Genomic DNA, 21,096 nt, shown 5'->3' on the forward strand with positions numbered 1-21,096 from the left:
GAGAGGAGACGAAGAGGGGGGTGTGTGTTTCCGTGAGTGAGTTCACTATTGAAACGGAATAAATGATTGGGAAATTCAACTGGTTGCTTTTTTTTAATGCCGAATTGTCGGGTCCTGCTCAATTATGCGGCTGGTGATCCCCACGGCTGCCGAGTTTCAGGATTCAGCGGCAGCCTGAAGTCTCCGTGCCTGCGGTGAGAGACTCTTTTCCCCGGGGTGGTGGCAGTGGGACAAACGCCACACACATTGTTTCCGTGTAGTAAGCCTCCCCGTGGACACCGAACACGGTGCTCGCGCTGTGGGTAGAAATAACAATTGGAAAGATGATGGGCTTCCTACGCCGGACGTTCAGCCACCGCTCGCGCAGACGGTTTCAGACAGCGGACGAACGGGACGGGAAAGGAAGAGGGGGAACCGGGAACCCCGCGCTCCTCGCGCACCAGCAGCAGGTCGTCCACGCGCCCGCCGTGGTGACCGGGGGAGCGGCCGTGCACATCCCAGCGGCTGGGACCGACAAGGATGCAATCACCTGCCGCGTGCTGCTGCTGGATGGGTCGGACGTTAACGTGGATATACCAGTGAGTGAGTGTGGGTGTGTGGTGTCTCCATATTATTTTCAGATATAATTCTCTCTCAGCAGAATATAAAGTGACTGTTCTTCTATGGTTGTATGGCTTGGGTCATTCAGCACCATGGAGTTTTAACAGCTGTCATTGTGTGTGTTCTGTGCGGTGAGGGGTAGGGCTACAGATGGTGTTGTGATCAGCCAATTCACCACATTACTGCCCCATTCTGACTGTTGGCAGGAAGCTGCCTACCTCAGAGAAACCTCCACCTCCCTCTCTGCCCATCTCCCTCCCCCTCTCTGCCCATCTCCCTCCCTCTCTCTGCCCATCTCCCTCCCTCTCTCTGCCCATCTCCCTCCCTCTCTCTGCCCATCTCCCTCCCTCTCTCTGCCCATCTCCCTCCCTCTCTCTGCCCATCTCCCTCCCTCTCTCTGCCCATCTCCCTCCCTCTCTCTGCCCATCTCCCTCCCTCTCTCTGCCCATCTCCCTCCCTCTCTCTGCCCATCTCCCTCCCTCTCTCTGCCCATCTCCCTCCCTCTCTCTGCCCATCTCCCTCCCTCTCTCTGCCCATCTCCCTCCCTCTCACTGCCACCTTCCCGACATCCTCAGTTTTCTATCTCTCTCTCTCCTCTGTGAGGGAGTGATGTGATTTTTCTTGTGGCGCTGTGACGAGAAAGAATGTGTGTGTCCAGTGGAGACGTAGGCATGTGTGCGTCATGTTGTCTTGAGAGAGTTTTATCTTAAAGGTCGAGTTTGTGCGCGTGTCATCATGGTCAGTGAAGCCGTCTCATGCGTCACTTTTTGAATACATACAGGAAGACTGCTGAGGGAATCAATGGCCATGGATAGAGAAGCTATGACCTAATGTTACTGTAGAGACGCGAGTAGTTACGTTTGATTTGTATCAGGCAAGAAATTCTCTGTCAAATAGACAAAACATCAGAACATGATAGCAATTCACTGTGTGAGGATGTAAGTTGTTGAAGTTAAATTAGTGCGCTGCGGGTCCGTGGAGCCTGGGTGTAGTTAATATGCTTTATGAAGTTTGACTCCGGAGATAATTTATTGCAGTGTGTGGAAAGCATCCTCTCTTCAGAACTAAACAGTACATTCAGTAAAATCACATTAAATCTATTCCAAACAGTAGGCTATAACTTTGCCTTAGAGAATACAGGCGTGTGTATGTAAGGACTATTTCCTTAGTTTTCTCTTGTTAATTAGAACTAGCTCATGCTAACGGCCACCAGACGTCAGCTGATTGAAACCAGAGTCTATATAGAGCTCTAACAGGAACAAGCCTGAACATGACTGCTGAATCCTCCCTCAGGGATTCATCTACAGCTGTATTGAGTTGAAATGAATTCAATTGAACTCTTGTCTTCATCCAAAATCGACCTGCTAGGGCCTGCCCCCTAGGGGAAGATGTTTAGGGGTGGCGGTGCTGACTTTTATTTGTCAGGGGTCTGCTCATACAGGAGTAGTAAAGGCCAAGGGCACTACTTTTGTGAACAAAAATATTATGTATTTAAAATGTTTTTCTTGTGATTTATCAAGGGGTGCTGTAGCACCCTCAATGCCCCTTAACACCCCCAGTGCTATGCCCCTAGGCACTTTCAGCTAGCCACTACCCCCTAAACACTCATCTAGATATGATTTGATGGGTACTAACACTATGGTGTTAACTTCACCTTTTCTGCCTTCACATAGGCTTGATGGACTTTGTCCCATTTTTACTTGCACCTGCTGTCTAATCCAGATCTACACAGGAGCTTTGGGGATAATATCTAGGGGGAATGTCTGTCTAGGGAAAGTACTTTGGGTAGGGGCTGTTTTGGAAGTGTGTGTGTGTTGTGCTGTGCTTTGACGGGAGCTGGAGAGGAACAGGAAGGGCAAGAGTTTTTTTTTTTTTGTGTGTGTGTGTGTGACACAGGTTGGCAGGTTCATACTTGTTATCAGGAAACAAAGTACAAGGTTATCCTCTCTTTTAAAAACACACTTTGAGGGGTGCAGCTTTTTAGTGGTTTGGGGCATTGCATCTTGGTGGGTGTTCAGTTCAAGAGCCCTATGGATTGTGGGTGTTTCAAAGACAAAGGCCTGAATTATGGCTTCTACCTCAGGTCTTCTCCCTCTGATTCTGCCCCAGATGCAGTCCCTAGTAATGACACACACCCACACTCTGTCATTCTGCTCCATATCCACCCACAAGGTCTAGGCTGTTTATTATCCAGCCTCCCTATTGGGACTATAATACATGTGTGTGTTTAACAGAAAAGGTCAAAGGGCCTGGAGCTGTTTGACCAGATCAGGTATCATCTGGACCTGGTGGAGGCTGACTACTTTGGACTGCAGTTCATGGACCCAGAACAAGTCTCAGTGAGTAGATATACACAAAGCCTCTGAACACACACACACCACAACCTGCCATTGCTGAGGGGCTTCCCTATGATGTAATGACACTAGTTAAATCAATCACAGTGTGGTGTTAAAATGATTGATCTGACGCTCCAGCTATCTGTCATATTCTCTCTGTCTCTCTGCCTGTCGCTGTCTCTCTGCCTGTCTCTCTCTACTTTTTATTTTTAGTGGTAGATCAGCTTTAATATTGCAGATAGAACCCACAATCTATCAATGTAATTGTCTGCATCATTTCCAATCCCCCATACATTTTTATATTTTCCTTTATTATTTTCCTCTACCACCCCTCCCCTAATTGGAGTAAAGTAATGGACAACAACACTTTTCAAATCAAATCGAATCTAATGTTATTTGTCACATACACATGGTTAGCAGATGTTAATGCAAGTGTAGCGAAATGCTTGTGCTTCTAGTTCCGACCATCCAGTAATAACCAACGAGTAATCTAACCTAACAATTACACAACTACTACCTTATACACACAAGTGTAAAGGGATAAAGAATATGTACATAAAGATATATGAATGAGTGATTGTACAGAACGGCATAGGCAAGATGCAGTAGATGGTATAGAGTACGGTATAGAGTACAGTATATACATATGAGATGAGTAATGTAGGGTATATAAACATAAAGTGGCATAGTTTAAAGTGGCTAGTGATACATGTATTACATAAAGATGGCAAGATGCAGTAGATGATATAGAGTACAGTATATACATATACATATGAGATGAGTAATGTAGGGTATGTAAACATTATATTAAGTGGCATTGTTTAAAGTGGCTAGTGATACATTTTTACATACATTTCCATCAATTCCCATTATTAAAGTGGCTGGAGTTGAGTCAGTATGTTGGCAGCGGCCACTAAATGTTAGTGGTGGCTGTTTAACAGTCTGATGGCCTTGAGATAGAAGCTGTTTTTCAGTCTCTCGGTCCCTGCTTTGATGCAGGGACCAAGACACTGAAGGCTTCTACTTAGGCTTATACTTTCAGTTTATACATATTACAGGCACAATGTCTTTTACAACAGTAATCTTTTGTTTGTTATGAGTCTCAGCTTTCAGCTCCACTCACCCCTCCCATCTATCTCTGAACCCCTCCCATCTAGCCAGCAGCATAGCACCCTGCATCCCACTGCTGGCCTGCTTCTGTAGCTAAGCAGGGTTGGTCCCTGGATGGGAGACCAGATGCTGCTGGAAGTGGTGTTGGAGGGCCAGTAGGAGGCACCCTTTCTTCTGGTCTAAAAATAAATATATATATCCCAATGCCCCAGGGCAGTGATTGGGGACATTGCTCTGTGTAGGGTGTCCTGGGACGTTAAACGAGTGTCCTGACTCTCTGTGGTCACTAAAGATCCCATGGCACTTATTGTAAGAGTAGGAGTATTAACCCTGGTGTCCTGGATAAATTCCCAATCTGGCCCTCGTACCATCATGACCAACTAATCATCCCCAGGTTACAATTGGCTCATTCATTCACCCTCCTCTCCCCTGTAACTATTCCCCAGGTCCTTGCTGTTAATGAGAATGTGTTCTCAGTCAACTTACCTGGTAAAATAAGGGTTAATAAATACATTCTCTGAACCCCTCCCATCTGTCTCTGAACACAATCCTGTTTTGATTTCTATTTGTCATTTATTTTTTAACTGTGATGTTTCACAAGTTCTGAACCTTTCTATTCTCATAGTTTCTACACATTGTAAATTAAAGACACAAGTTTGACAAAGGATTATATGATTGATTGACTATGACTTTTCAGATCACCCAGCAGTGCAATTTGAAGCGTTAGCTGCAGGTAAATGTTGCAATTCTTGGGCCATTCCTGGACCTGCGACCAAAAACAAGCTACATATGGACAGTACCAAAACAAATGCTCTAATGATTCTGTCTCTTCACAGCAAAATCTGCAGAGCTGGGATGGTTGTAACCCCTCATATGTATAACATTCTGTTGTCTACTTCTTTGTGTCTCTTGCAGCACTGGCTGGATGTGTCCAAGCCCATAAAGAAACAGATCAGAGGTGAATCCATTCACTCCCACCATCTAATATTCTTAGTGTGTGTGTGGTGTATACTTAATAACAAGCGAAAGCCAGCTACTTTTGCCAGACTGTTGATAGTGTCCTCTACTTAATGAGTGCACTGTATACAGTGGGTTTGTGTGTGGGAAGGCAGGTGGTTCATGACCAGCTGTTGACATGGTGATTAGTGAGTGGTGCAGGGTGTGTTTACTTTGTCAGGAAACGCCCCTCTCATAGAGAGGGCTGCCTGGTTCTTACCCAAGTTTCCAGACAATTTTTAAATTATGTGCCTGGTGTCCCCAGGATTTTTTATTTGTATATAAATTAAAATATATATATATTTTTTTTTATACAATATGTGGTAGAATGGCAGATTGGCCTGACTATCTTCTTTCCCCTAATTGAATCTCTCTCGCTCTGTCTCTCTGTTTCAGATGGTCCTCCATACAGACTGTTCTTCAGGGTGAAGTTCTACTCCTCAGAGCCCAATAACCTACATGAGGAGTTCACCAGGTAACACAACCACTGGCTGCCTGTGCGCACACACACACACTCGCTCGCACATTCTGCACACATGAATACACACACACACACTCATATACATACGGTCTCATTCACACAATCTCACCCCCTCCTCGGTGTAGTGTAGAGGTGTAAGGGTGCAGTGTAGCTAATTACTTTGGTCCAGTGGGGAAGAGACTAATTAAGGCAACATGACTGACCTCTTCAGAGGGAGAAAGACAGTGTGCCAGTCAGTCAGTGTGAAAGAGAGAAAGATTGATTCTACATCAGTGGTTTTATTCTCACTCCTTTTGTCTGTGTTCCAGGTACCTGTTTGTGCTGCAGCTTCGACAAGACATTCTGTCCGGCAAGTAAGCAGCTCCTAACACCCCCAACACACACACACACACACACTAAACCTCTCTCTCACTCTCTCTGTCTCTCATTCTCTCTCCATCTGGGTCACGTCTCCTGTGTGTAGCTCTATAATAAAGTACAGGATCAGAACATCAGAGGGCTGATCATTTAAAGAAAAGGACCTCTCCTCTCCAACACACACACATACATACATACATATATATATACATACATACATACATACACACACACACACACACACACACACACACACACACACACACACACACACACACACACACACACACACAGTGCATTCGGAAAGTATCGAGGCCCCTTCCATTTTTCCACATTTTGTTACGTTACAGCCTTATTCTAAAATTAATTACATTATTTTTCCCCCTCATCAATCTACACAAAATTCCTCTTAATGACAAAGCAAAAACAGGTTTTTAGAAATGTTTGCAAATGTATAAAAAAAAACAGAAATGCCTTATTTACGTAAGTATTCAGACCCTTTGCTATGAGACCTTGAAATTGAGCTCCGGTGCATTCTGTTTCCATTGATCATCCTGTGGTAAATTCAATTCATTGGGCATTATTTGGAAAGGCACACAACTGTCTATATAAGGTCCCACAGTTGACAGTGCATGTCAGAGCAAAAACCAAACCATGAGGTCGAAGGAATTGTCCATAGAGCTCAGACAGGTTTGTGTCGAGACACAGATCTGGGGAAGGGTACCAAAAAAGGTCTGCAGCATTGAAGGTCCCCAAGAACACAGTGGCCTCAATCATTCTTAAATGGGGTAAGTTTGACCACCAAGAACCACCATCTCTTTTCAGAGAGATGGCCGCACTGCCAAACTGAGCAATCTGGGGAGAAGGGTCTTTGTCAAGGAGGTGACCAAGAACCTGATGGTCACTCTGTCTGAGCTCCAGTTCCTCTGTGGAGATGGGCGAACCTTCCAGAAGGTCAACCATCTCTGCAGCACTCCACCAATCAGTTCTTTATGGTAGAGGGGCCAGACAGAAGCCACTCCTCAGTAAAAGGCACATAACAGCCTGCTTGGAGTTTGCTAAAAGGCACCTAAAGGACTTTCAGACCATGAGAAACAAGATTTTCTGGTCTGATGAAACCAAGATTGAACTCTTTGGCCTGAATGCCAAGCGTCACGTCTGGAGGAAACCTGGCACCATCCCTACAGTGAAGCATGGTGGTGGCAGAATGATGCTGTGGGGGGGGGGGGGGTTTCAGTGGCAGGGACTGGGAGACTCGTCAGGATCGAGGGAATGATGAATGGAGCAAAGTACAGAGATATCCTTGATGAAAACCTGCTCCAGAGCGCTCAGGACCTCAGACTGGGGCGAAGGTTCACCTTCCAACAGGACAATGACCCTAAGCACACAGCCAAGACAACGCTGGAATGGCTTCGGGACATGTTTCTGAATGTCCTTGAGTGGCCCAGCCAGAGCCTGGACATGAACTCAATTGAACATCTCTGGAGAGACCTGAAAATAGCTGTGCAGCGACACTCCCCATCCAACCTGACAGAGCTTGAGAGGATCTGCGGGGAAGAATGGGAGACACTCCCCAAATACAGGTGTTCCATGCTTGTAGCGTCATACCAAAGAAGACTTGAGGTTGTAATCGCTGCCAAAGGTGCTTCAACAAAGTACTGAGTAAAGGGTGTGAATACTTCTGTGTATGTAATATTTCATTTTTATTTTTAAATACTACTTTAATACTATTTCAAATCTGTTTTTGTTATTTCATTATGGGGTATTGTGTGTGGATTGATCAGGACATTTTTATTTTATCCATTTTAGAATGAGGCTGTAGCGTAGCAAATTGTGGAAAAGGTCAAGGGGTCTGAATACTTTCTGAATGCACTACATACTTACACACAGATAGTGTTGGAAGTAACGCTGCATGTGGTGTGATCTCTCTGTTCTGGAACCTTCCTCTCTCCCTCCAGGTTAAAGTGTCCATATGATGTCTCAGTAGACCTGGGGGCCTACTGCTTACAGAGTAGGTGATGATTTACACACTCGGTATCACTGGAATCAGCATTCATGTTTCTTTTACACCTGACTATAACGCGTGCGTGCTTGTGTGTGTAGGTGAGCTGGGGGACTGTGACCCTCTAGAGCATTCTCCTGAGCTGGTGTCAGAGTTCCGCTTCACACCCAAACAGAGTGAGACCATGGAGGCAGACATCTTTAACAAGTGGGTGGACCTAAGGTGAGTTAAAACGCCATCCAACCATCTTCACTGGTGTCTGTCTGAACAGACTGTAGATGTGTCTGGTTAAGAACACAGGACATCTTTACTGGTGTCTGTCTGAACAGACTGTAGGTGTGTCTGGATAAGAACACAGGACATCTTCACTGGTGTCTGTCTGAACAGACTGTAGATGTGTCTGGATAAGAACACAGAACATCTTCACTGGTGTCTGTCTGAACAGACTGTAGATGTGTCTGGATAAGAACACAGGACATCTTCACTGGTGTCTGTCTGAACAGACTGTAGATGTGTCTGGATAAGAACACAGGACATCTTCACTGGTGTCTGTCTGAACAGACTAGGTGTGTCTGGATAAGAACACAGGACATCTTCACTGGTGTCTGTCTGAACAGACTAGGTGTGTCTGGATAAGAACACAGGACATCTTCACTGGTGTCTGTCTGAACAGACTGTAGATGTGTCTGGATAAGAACACAGGACATCTTCACTGGTGTCTGTCTGAACAGACTAGGTGTGTCTGGATAAGAACACAGGACATCTTCACTGGTGTCTGTCTGAACAGACTGTAGATGTGTCTGGATAAGAACACAGGACATCTTCACTGGTGTCTGTCTGAACAGACTAGGTGTGTCTGGATAAGAACACAGGACATCTTCACTGGTGTCTGTCTGAACAGACTAGGTGTGTCTGGATAAGAACACAGGACATCTTCACTGGTGTCTGTCTGAACAGACTGTAGATGTGTCTGGATAAGAACACAGAACATCTTCACTGGTGTCTGTCTGAACAGACTGTAGATGTGTCTGGATAAGAACACAGGACATCTTCACTGGTGTCTGTCTGAACAGACTAGGTGTGTCTGGATAAGAACACAGGACATCTTCACTGGTGTCTGTCTGAACAGACTGTAGATGTGTCTGGATAAGAACACAGGACATCTTCACTGGTGTCTGTCTGAACAGACTAGGTGTGTCTGGATAAGAACACAGGACATCTTCACTGGTGTCTGTCTGAACAGACTGTAGATGTGTCTGGATAAGAACACAGGACATCTTCACTGGTGTCTGTCTGAAGAGACTAGGTGTGTCTGGATAAGAACACAGGACATCTTCACTGGTGTCTGTCTGAACAGACTAGGTGTGTCTGGATAAGAACACAGGACATCTTCACTGGTGTCTGGATAAGAACACAGGACAGGTGATAACCACATGAACAATGTCTGGTTCTTTAACATCAACTCAGATAGAGGAGTGTATCACTCAGGTTTGATACAGCACTAGAAAACACCAATGTAGATCTCCCTCTCTATCTCTCCCTATCTCTCTCCCCCTCTCCCTCTATCTCTCTCTGTTTGCCTCTGTCTGTGTGACGGATCAAGGGATTAATCCCTGGAGCGTCTTGATTGAATCCAGGCAGTATTTAACCCTGCTAGTGTATGATCGCTCCAATCTCAGATTAGATTACACACACATACACTGGGGCTCACTGAGGTAACATGACACCAGTGGAAGCGAGAAACCAAAGAGAAACCCTACTGAGTTCCACTCTCTCTCTATTGGCCAGATAAACCCTTAGGCCCTAATCTGTTGTGTACGTCAACTGGATTAGTGCAAGAAGTATGGAGGACATTCCACCCAGAGGGCAGGGTATGTGTGTTAGAGAGAGACTGAGCATGTGGTTGTGTTTCCCCAGGGGTAAGGATCCATCCCAGGCAGAGACAAACTTCCTCAACAAGTGTAAATGGCTGGAGCTGTACGGAGTGGACATGCACTTTGTCAAGGTTGGTGCGTGTGCTGCTGTTGTCAGTGTTTGATGTTTTTGAAGAGAGTTGTGTTGTAGAGTAGCGCTGAGCGTGTGTGACTGTGTTGTCCTCAGGGAAGGGACGGAGCGGAGTACGCTCTGGGTCTCACTCCCACTGGCATCCTGGTGTTTGAGGGCTCCACCAAGATAGGCCTCTTCTTCTGGTAAACACACACACACACTTACATGAACACTCCAAAACACACAATGATATATTCTTAAACAGCTGCGTAGTCTGCAATGTCAACTGTGTGTGTTCCAGGCCCAAGATCACCCACCTGGATTTCAAAAAGAGTCGACTCACCCTAGTGGTGACGGAGGACGATGATCAGGTGAGCAATACACAAATACCCCTGCCCATGACCCCACTCTCCGAGGGTGTCTCATATATGCAAAGAAAACCATTTCCATTTCACAGCACCACACATTTACAGGCTACACACTTGTACGTGATCGCCCCCTATTTCACCTTTTGACTTGACAACAAAGACCATTTCATTGACATTGAAATATTTGGACTGCTTTTGTCGGAGTGGTGTTTGATTGTGATTGGCTGTTGTGTGTTTAGGGGCGGGAGCAGGAGCACACCTTTGTGTTCCAATTGGACAGTTCGAAGACGTGTAAACACTTGTGGAAATGTGCTGTGGAGAGCCACGCCTTCTTCCGGCTGCGCCAGCCCACTGCTGGGAAGGCCTCCAGCAGTGACTTCACACGCCTTGGATCACGCTTCAGGTTCAGGTGGGTGGTGCTCGCATCAACACTCAACTCTACAACAGAGGTTGTACCCAAAATGGCACCCTATTCCCTATATAGTGCACCACTTTTGACCAGATTTCTAGGGTGCACTATATAGTGATTAGAGTGCCATATTGGATGCACTCTGAGACTAGGTAGGGTTCTGGTCAAAAGTAGTGTACGAACTGAGGACTAGTGCGCCATCCGAGATGCAAGTTCTGTCTCTATGGTTACATGATGGAAGCTATGGTTACAGGGAAATGCCGTTTGTTTACATGTCAAACTGAAATGACCTCTTCAGATATACACACTCTTCCATGCATCTATCACCAACATACAGGGACACAGTATGTTGAGTCATGTAAATGTTCTGTACATCCTGACATGCCAAATACAGACATGCCAGCTACTGTTCATCGTCGTTAAAGGGAAACTTGGGGGTTTTGGCAATGAAGCCCTTTATCTACTTCCCCAGAGTCATATTGACTCAAAGATACCATTTTTATGTATCTGCATCCAGTATTAAGGAAGTTATCAGCAGTTTCACGAGCCAATGCTAACTGGCATTAGCACATGATTGGAAGTCTGAGATCTACTAGCATGCTAGCAGTTACCATAGACTTCCAATCATTGTGCTAATGCTAGTTAGCAAATTCCTTTAAACTGGGTTGGTATATTCTCCCCAGTACACACTATAGCCTATACCCTACAGCTCCCAGCAGGGACATAAAAATGGTATCAACGAGTTAATCTGACTCACTGCCAAAATCCTGAAGTATCCCTTTAAAGTGTTCTCTCTCTCCTCAGTGGAAAGACTGAGTACCAGGCGACCCACGGAGGGAGGCTGAGGGCCAGTACGTTTGAGAGGCGACCCAGCAAGAGATACCCCTCCCGCACTCACTCACTGGGGGGCAAGGGTTGGTATATTCTCCCCAGTACACACTATATCCTATACCCTACAGCTCTACATCCCTACAGCTCCCAGAACACCCTTACAGGCAGTTTCCCATGTCAATTGTCCTGTGCTTGATTCACTGACCTGATTTAACCTGGCTCTCTCTCTCTACAGCCCTCTCTCCAGCCAAACCACCACATATCAGGTGGGTCCCTGAGAGCACAGGACAACCAAGCATGTACAGAGCCCTTAGAAAGTATGCACACCCTTGACCTTTTTCCACATGTTGTTGTTACAAAGTGGGTTTAAATGGATTTAATTGTAACTTTCTGTCAACGATCTACACAAAATATACTAATGTCAAAGTGGTAGAAAAATTCTAACATTTGTAAAAATTAACACTAAGGTATCTTGATTAGATAAGTATTCAACCACCTGAGTCAATACATGTTAGAATCACCTTTGGCAGCGATTACAGCTGAGTCTTTCTGGCTAAGTCTCTGAGCTTTCCACACCTGGATTGGGCAACATTTGCCTATTAATTTGTTTCTAAATACATCAAGCTCTGTCAAATTGGTTGTTGATCAGTGCTAGACAACCATTTTCACTTTCAGGTCTTGCCATAGATTTTCAAGCAGATTTAAGTAAAAACTATAACTCAGAACATTCACTGTCTTGGTAAGCAACCCCAGTATAAATTTGGCCTTGTGTTTTAGGTCATTGTCCTGCTGAAAGGTGAATTAATCTCCCAGTGTTTGGTGGAAAGCAGACTGAACCAGGTTTTCCTTTAGGATTTTTCCTGTGCTTAGCTCCATTACATTTTCTTATTTTTCCTGAAAAACTCCCCAGTCCTTAACAATTACAAGCATACCCATAACATGCTGCAGCCACCACTATCCTTGAAAATACAGAGTGGTATTTGGTGATGTGTTGCATATTTGATTTGCTCCAAACATACCACTTTGTAATCAGGACAAAAAGTGAATTGCTTTGCCACATTGCAGTATTTAGTGCCGTGTTGCAAATAGGAGGAATATTTGTATTCTGTACAGGCATCCTTCTTTTCACGCCGTCAATTAGGTTTGTATTGTGGAGTAACTACAATGTTTTTGATCCATCCTCAGTTCTCTCCTATCACAGCCATTAAACTCTTTAACTGTTTTAAAGTCACCATTGGCCTCATGGTGAAATCCCTGAGCAGTGTTCTTCCTCTCTGGCAGCTGAGTTAGGAAGGACACCTGTATCTTTGTAGTGACTGGGTGTATTTGTACACCATCCAAAGTGTAATTATTAACTTCATCATGTTCAAAGGGATATTCCATGTCTGCTTTATTTAAAACAAAAAAACAAAAAAAACAATAGTTGCCCTTTGCGAGGCATTGTAAAACCTCCCTGGTCTTTGTGGGTGAATCTGTTTGTATTTCACTGCTCGACTGAGGGACCTTACAATTATCTCTATGTGTGGGGTACAGAGATGAGGTAGTCTTAAATATATTATTATTTCACACACAGTGAGTCCATGCAACTTATTTTACATGTTAAGCACATTTTTACTTCTGAATTTATTTAGGCTTGCCAAAACTAAGGGGTTGAATACTTCTTGACTCAAGACATTTCAGCTTTTGATTTTTAAACATTTCTGAAAACATAATTCCACTTGGACATTATGAGGTGTTTTATGTAGGCCGGTGAGCAAAACAAATGTATATTATTTAATCCATTTTCTAATTCTGGCTGTAACACAACAAAGTGGAGAAAGTGTGAGTCCTTTCTGAAGGAGTTGTATGTTACTCCTCCATTCATGTTACAGAGCAGTATGGTAATGAGCTAGATGTACATTTTATAACAATGTATGTAAATTGAAGATATGTTTTGGTTAATGATCTGTATGTAAATGTAATCTTATTGAGCAGTTATATTGTTCTGTTTCAGCGCCCACACCAGCCCCGAACCTAGTCTACACCCGGTAAGACACACACACACAATGGTTCCTCATGGATATGAAGGTTAAAAAGGAAAACGTCAGTGGATACCTTTGTGACTGATTACCATGGCAATGCATCTGCAATATTCAACTGAATATTATTTTCTCAGTCTTTTTCTCCATCTATCTCTGTTCAGTACCAGCGTAACATCCCTATAGCCCATGAGCCTTGGCACCCAGCCCTCACACCCCCCATCTACCTACAACACTCAGGACACACATCCCCGCACAGGTGAGACAGACAGACAGACAGACGCACACATAGGTAAGGCAGTTGTCTTCTTAATGGTGTATAGTGAGTCCCCCTAGCCCCCAGAGTTCTCTCTCATTTCAAAGGTGCTCTCTGTCTCTCTGCCAGGTATCTCCACTATCTTTCTATTTTTGAATGTATCTTTCACTTCATATCACTGTTACATCATTCATGTGTGGCATCATTTAGACAGGCTGTGTGTATGCTTACCGTGTGTGTATGCGTACCATGTGTGTCATTTCCCATGTCCAGAGCTCCTGCCGCAGTAGCAGTGAATCAAGAACCCAGTCATCGGTCAGTACCAGAGAGGACCAGCGGGTCTTTCCCAGGATCCATCAGTGTGGTGTACAGAGACAAGGTCATGACTGCACTCTGACCCCTCCACCCTAACCTCTACAGCTCTGACCCAGGACCCTGTCCCAAACCCACCTCTAAATCTAAACTCTAACGCATACACACATGCATAGGAGACAATTGGAATACAGAAGACCGAGAGAGACTGGGGGACAGAGAAACACTCTGGTTGTGGACTCATGGACCAAAATACCTCGCCATCCTCCTCATCACCCTCCTCATCATCACCATCATTACACACCAGCCTTGTCTACCATGTGTCTTCTCCATCAGATCACCACCACCATGCTGTGGAGACAGAGACTCCTAACAGAAAGAGAGAGACTTTAAACACATAGAGATCATAGAGAGATCTCTGTCCTAGTGGATTGGACCATGATGTTTGATGTTCAGTGCCTTGTTAGTTCATGTAATTGTTGTTGATACTTTAGTGGCTGAATGCTACAAAGTCCTCAAATGTAACTGGGTAAGATTGAAATTCCGTTTATGCTTTACAAAACAATCATACCGCAACATTATTTTTCTGCCCAGTTAGCGGCTAGATTTGCTTTTAGCCAAATCCTTTTAGAGCAAGCCAAATAATTTCATTTTTTAAAAGTTATCCTAGATCAGGATTCATTGTTGAATGTAAGATGCCAATCATTTGAGTGTGTGAAGTAGTCTGTGTCATCATAAACTGCTGTAACTAGGGATCACATGGTTCTACATTACATCTGTAGGGGAATATAGCTACTTTGGAAATCTCAGCTAAACGATGAAGGAAAATGTTCTTGTTAAATCCTTATCAGCAGTATATACATTACAATAGGATGTTATGGAAGTCTTGAGTCTATCGCTGCATATCTGCCTTTGTTCTTCAGAGACATGAATGTTGTGTGTGAGGGGTTCTGACTTAGCTTAATCAACCCCCATAGATCAATAGCCTTGTTTACCTGTGTTGATGCTGACTGTGTTTACATCCTCTTCATGCTCAACATTCCTTCCTGTTGCCTTCAAATTGTTACTCTTATCACAACCAGCCTTATATTGGTTGCTACAGCCTTGTTGAATAAACACACTGCTTAAACTCCTTCACTGAACTTGAATAATGTACACACACACACACACACTGAATGACTGTTAAAATGGTGTGCCATACACACAAGACCACACACAGACTACCAAAGCACAGGTGGCTGATTGTACCTTAATTGGGGAAGATGGGCTCATAGAATGTTATCAAAGGTGGTTTCCATGAGCTGTCCTCCCCTCAGCAGCCTGTGTACCTAAGAGGTTTTAAAAACTGGTGTTACTGTGGTAATGAAGGTGGAACAGGGTGCTGGTTTTGGGTTTCTGGACTGTGTTTGAGTGAGTGTGATGTGCTGTCCCCAGTTTCCCTCTGAGTGGTCCTGTCCTGGGAGGGGAGCAGCAGTTCAGTGTTGAGGAGAACGAGACGCCGTACTCTGGAAGCATACACCATCGCCACCGCAGACACACACACTACGACAACAGCCAGGAGACTTACTGTCACACACACAGCAAGAACAGTGAGTATACACACACACACGGGTATACACACCACGGCAGCCAGGTTACTGACACCACGGCAGCCAGGTTACTGACGCCACGGCAGCCAGGTTACTGACGCCACGGCAGCCAGGTTACTGACGCCACGGCAGCCAGGTTACTGACGCCACGGCAGCCAGGTTACTGACGCCACGGCAGCCAGGTTACTGACGCCACGGCAGCCAGGTTACTGACGCCACGGCAGCCAGGTTACTGACGCCACGGCAGCCAGGTTACTGACGCCACGGCAGCCAGGTTACTGACGCCACGGCAGCCAGGTTACTGACGCCACGGCAGCCAGGTTACTGACGCCACGGCAGCCAGGTTACTGACGCCACGGCAGCCAGGTTACTGACGCCACGGCAGCCAGGTTACTGACGCCACGGCAGCCAGGTTACTGACGCCACGGCAGCCAGGTTACTGACGCCACGGCAGCCAGGTTACTGACGCCACGGCAGCCAGGTTACTGACGCCACGGCAGCCAGGTTACTGACGCCACGGCAGCCAGGTTACTGACGCCACGGCAGCCAGGTTACTGACGCCACGGCAGCCAGGTTACTGACGCCACGGCAGCCAGGTTACTGACGCCACGGCAGCCAGGTTACACACGCCACGGCAGCCAGGTTACACACGCCACGGCAGCCAGGTTACACACGCCACGGCAGCCAGGTTACACACGCCACGGCAGCCAGGTTACACACGCCACGGCAGCCAGGTTACACACGCCACGGCAGCCAGGTTACACACGCCACGGCAGCCAGGTTACACACGCCACGGCAGCCAGGTTACACACGCCACGGCAGCCAGGTTACACACGCCACGGCAGCCACGGCAGCCAGGTTACACACGCCACGGCAGCCAGGTTACTGACGCCACGGCAGCCAGGTTACTGACGCCACGGCAGCCAGGTTACTGACGCCACGGCAGCCAGGTTACTGACGCCACGGCAGCCAGGTTACTGACGCCACGGCAGCCAGGTTACTGACGCCACGGCAGCCAGGTTACTGACGCCACGGCAGCCAGGTTACTGACGCCACGGCAGCCAGGTTACTGACGCCACGGCAGCCAGGTTACTGACGCCACGGCAGCCAGGTTACTGACGCCACGGCAGCCAGGTTACTGACGCCACGGCAGCCAGGTTACTGACGCCACGGCAGCCAGGTTACAGACGCCACGGCAGCCAGGTTACAGACGCCACGGCAGCCAGGTTACAGACGCCACGGCAGCCAGGTTACAGACGCCACGGCAGCCAGGTTACAGACGCCACGGCAGCCAGGTTACAGACGCCACGGCAGCCAGGTTACAGACGCCACGGCAGCCAGGTTACAGACGCCACGGCAGCCAGGTTACAGACGCCACGGCAGCCAGGTTACAGACGCCACGGCAGCCAGGTTACTGACGCCACGGCAGCCAGGTTACTGACGCCACGGCAGCCAGGTTACAGACGCCACGGCAGCCAGGTTACAGACGCCACGGCAGCCAGGTTACAGCCGCCACGGCAGCCAGGTTACAGACGCCACGGCAGCCAGGTTACAGCCGCCACGGCAGCCAGGTTACAGCCGCCACGGCAGCCAGGTTACAGCCGCCACGGCAGCCAGGTTACAGCCGCCACGGCAGCCAGGTTACAGCCGCCACGGCAGCCAGGTTACTGCCGCCACGGCAGCCAGGTTACTGCCGCCACGGCAGCCAGGTTACTGCCGCCACGGCAGCCAGGTTATATGTTAACACTGTGTGTGTGTTTAGAACACAGAGCCCCTCCCTGTCCTGTAGATGAGTTGGAGCTCTGTCTGCTCAACCCCCTGGAGACAGACAGCAACACCTCTCCCTGGCCTTCACTACATGTCAACATGGACAACAAGGTACGGTTACACACCAGGTCAGACATATTTTAGCAGTTATTTTAATACACATTTGGACTCCATCTCTCTCTCTCATCTCTCAGGCAGAGGAGAAGCAGTTGTCTGAGAAGTCTCTCCAGCCCTCTTCTCCCCGCAGCCCTCCAGACCATCTCAAGTGTAACATCTTCAAAGCTCAGATGGAGGCTGTCTTTAGAGTGAGTACTGACCCCTAGTGATGGAGGCTGTCTATAGCGTGAGGACTGCCCCCTAGTGATGAAGGCTGTCTATAGTGTGAGTTCTGACCCCTAGTGATGGAGGATGTCTATAGAGTGAGTACTGACCCCTAGTGATGGAGGCTGTCTATAGAGTGAGTACTGACCCCTAGTGATGGAGTATGTCTATAGCATGAGTACTGATCCCTAGTGATGGAGGCTGTCTATAGAGTGAGTACTGACCCCTAGTGATGGAGGCTGTCTATAGAGTGAGTACTGACCCCTAGTGAGTGATGGAGGATGTCTATAGAGTGAGTACTGACCCCTAGTGAGTGATGGAGGATGTCTATAGAGTGAGTACTGACCCCTAGTGATGGAGGATGTCTATAGAGTGAGTACTGACCCCTAGTGAGTGATGGAGGATGTCTATAGAGTGAGTACTGACCCCTAGTGAGTGATGGAGGATGTCTATAGAGTGAGTACTGACCCCTAGTGAGTGACGGGGGCTGTCTATAGCGTGAGTACTGACACCTAGTGATGGAGGCTGTCTATAGAGTGAGTTCTGACCCTATTGAGTGTGTGTTTGCAGTAGCCGTGTAAAAGCTAACATCCTCTCTCATCCTCCTGTCCTCTCCTCTTATCCTGTCATCCCCCTGTCCTCTCCTCTTCTTTCTCATCCTCTTCTTCTCTTCTCTCTCATCCTCCTTTTCTCTTCTCCTCTCTCATCCTCCTCTGTCATCCTTCTGTCCTCTCCTCTTCTCCTCTGTCGTCCTCCTGTCCTCTTCTCTCATCCTCCTCTTCTCCTCTTCTTCCTCTCTTGATGAAGGATGCTCCGCTGACGCCCAGAGGGAAGACCTGTAGTCAGGAGATCAATGACAGGCCAGTACTAGCAGTGATACAATACTCCTCCCGGTGTGTGTGTTTGATGGTGGATGATAATGGTATGTGTGTGTCTCAGGTATCAGAGCTCCAGTCAGGACTCTAGAGACTCTGCCACTTCCAGTCTGACCACAGAGAAAACATCCCTCCGCCCCGACCACAACTCAACCACAGACAGACCCGCCAAGTCGAACCCTAACACCAACCGCAGGAAAAGACTGGTCAGGCAGTTCAGCTTGTAAGTATGGCAAGGTATTCACAACCTGCTCTGGGATTCCATACGATGCTCACAGCTGTGTACTGTACTCAAAGTACTGTCATAACCTAGCCACTCTACACAAAAACCTATGATGTTAGTTATTCACTACTCGTGATACATTAGAATGCTGTGGCTGAACACTGTCCTGTAATTGGTCCTCAGTAACCATGAGGATGAGGATAATCTCCCAGAGGCCCTTGCAGCGATCTCTTCCCGGAGCATTGGGAAGTGTGGATCTAACAACTCACTGGACAACCAGACACAACCCTCCATATATCCTCAGGAAACAAACACACAGGTTATCATACCCCAGAGCACTCAGCAACACACACTTTTCATAGCAGAGCATTTGTCCATTTGGATCAGAGCCTTGTCATTTCTAAGCAAATACCAGGATAATAGTGGATTGTGAACTAAACTGTTTTGTGTGTGTTGCAGATGGACATGCCGATACTGGAGCTGAGGAGTCCATGCTGTGAGCGTTCTGCCTCTCCCCACCTCTCCCCTTCCTACTACCACACCTCCATCCCTCCCCTGGTACCCTGCCTCGCCTCTCACACCAACAGGTAACACACACTCAGGTTACAGACACACTCAGGTTACAGACACACTTAACACACAAATCTGTCATGTAACATTCCTCTTGATGATCTGTGTGTGTGTGTCCCTGTCTGTGTGTGTGTCTGTGTTTAGCGGGGAAGAGATGAGGTTGGGCAGAGAGAAGATTCTCAGGGCTCTCCTGATGACGGAGCTCTGAGTCCGTGACCCTTGTGACATCATGGATGCCTCATGGACCCGGTGTGAGACGACCTTCAGGAGTCCCACGTCCACTGGCTGCACTCAGCAGTCTGCATTTACTGTACATAATGCAGTCAACCTTTCTAGATTTGCATACAAAAGACTTTACTGAAGTGTTATTTTAAAGGGAACAAGTTTTATGTCTACCCAGAATACACACCCTGTAATAACATGTTCCCACACTACACACCCTGTAATAACATGTTCCCACACTACACACCCTGTAATAACATGTTCCCACACTATACACCCTGTAATAACATGTTCCCACACTAGACACCCTGTAATAACATGTTCCCACACTATACACCCTGTAATAACATGTTCCCACACTATACACCCTGTAATAACATGTTCCCACACTAGACACCCTGTAATGACATGTTCCCACACTACACACCCTGTAACAACATGTTCCCACACTGCACACCCTGTAATAACATGTTCCCACACTACACACCCTGTAATAACATGTTCCCACACTGCACACCCTGTAACAACATGTTCCCACACTGCACACCCAGTAACAACATGCTCCCACACTGCACACCCTGTAACAACATGCTCCCACACTGCACACCCTGTAACAACATGTTCCCACACTGCACACCCAGTAACAACATGCTCCCACACTGCACACCCTGTAACAACATGCTCCCACACTGCACACCCTGTAACAACATGCTCCCACACTATACACCCTGTAATAACATGCTCCGAGAGAATCACATATCCCTGCAGACAGGCAGGCAGGCAGACAGACAGACAGAGGGACGGGTGACGATGAAAGATGAATGCTAAAGTAGTAAGGTTACTGCTGGGAATCCTACACAATCAAAGCCCTAACTGTTTAAATGATGACACAAATAATTTGTCATGACTTATTGTATTGTCATGTTGATCTGCTCTAATGAAACTGCTACATGCTGGTATCTGTTCCCAGGTGAAAATCTGCAGAGCTGCAGTCCCGGTCTTGTCCTGTAGATGGAGACACACCCAAACAGACTGCAGCTTGAATCAGTTGTAGTTGCCAATAACCACTACCTGGATCAGGCCTTTTTACATCCTCCCTATGGTTAATCTTAGAATTAATCTGATCCTAGGCCTGTGGTTACATGGAACTAACTGGAGAGTGTGAGTCAGAGCTCAGGTTACAGCTCTGCCATGTTTCTGTGCAGTTCCTTTTGCTGTTCTTGTCTATGTTCTATACCCCTGTGTTTAACCTGAATAAAGACAACGTGTTAACTTTAACAAACATTCTGCTCTCTGTCTGGTCTCTGCTTGGGAAGTGCGTTGGCGTGTGTGTCAGGTGAATCAAGAGAAACCGGTGCATAAACAGGATCAGGTAGAGTGTTGTGGAGTGAGCAGAATGTGGGTGGGGTCGTAGTGTTATACAATGCTAGTTATGCCCTCGGGGTCCTAGTGCTTCTTGTTTTCTCT

The 21,096-nt window shown here is 46.8% G+C and overlaps 1 protein-coding gene across 2 annotated transcripts; it reads left to right on the forward strand.

Annotated features, from left to right (window-relative positions):
* The first annotated feature begins 323 nt into the window (after nucleotides 1-323).
* epb41l4b (erythrocyte membrane protein band 4.1 like 4B) lies at nucleotides 324-20,913 on the forward strand. Of its 2 annotated transcripts, none has more exons than XM_055903616.1 (23): nucleotides 324-578; nucleotides 2,835-2,939; nucleotides 4,962-5,004; nucleotides 5,439-5,517; nucleotides 5,832-5,876; nucleotides 7,839-7,891; nucleotides 7,984-8,104; nucleotides 9,800-9,887; nucleotides 9,983-10,071; nucleotides 10,170-10,239; nucleotides 10,476-10,645; nucleotides 11,450-11,559; nucleotides 11,712-11,793; nucleotides 13,470-13,503; nucleotides 13,659-13,753; nucleotides 15,497-15,651; nucleotides 17,414-17,529; nucleotides 17,613-17,723; nucleotides 18,547-18,599; nucleotides 18,679-18,837; nucleotides 19,021-19,156; nucleotides 19,297-19,424; nucleotides 19,552-20,913. In XM_055903616.1, exons 1-23 carry the CDS (start codon nucleotides 324-326, stop codon nucleotides 19,613-19,615), a joined length of 2,361 nt encoding a protein of 786 aa, XP_055759591.1. In that variant the 3' UTR covers nucleotides 19,616-20,913. The 2 variants fall into 2 exon arrangements, with proteins under 2 accessions (XP_055759591.1, XP_055759592.1); XM_055903617.1 differs by having other exon boundaries at nucleotides 11,712-11,742.
* Nucleotides 20,914-21,096: the final 183 nt, after the last annotated feature.

Source organism: Salvelinus fontinalis, chromosome 38, assembly GCF_029448725.1.
Source record: "Salvelinus fontinalis isolate EN_2023a chromosome 38, ASM2944872v1, whole genome shotgun sequence".
Taxonomy (NCBI): Eukaryota; Metazoa; Chordata; class Actinopteri; order Salmoniformes; family Salmonidae; genus Salvelinus; species Salvelinus fontinalis.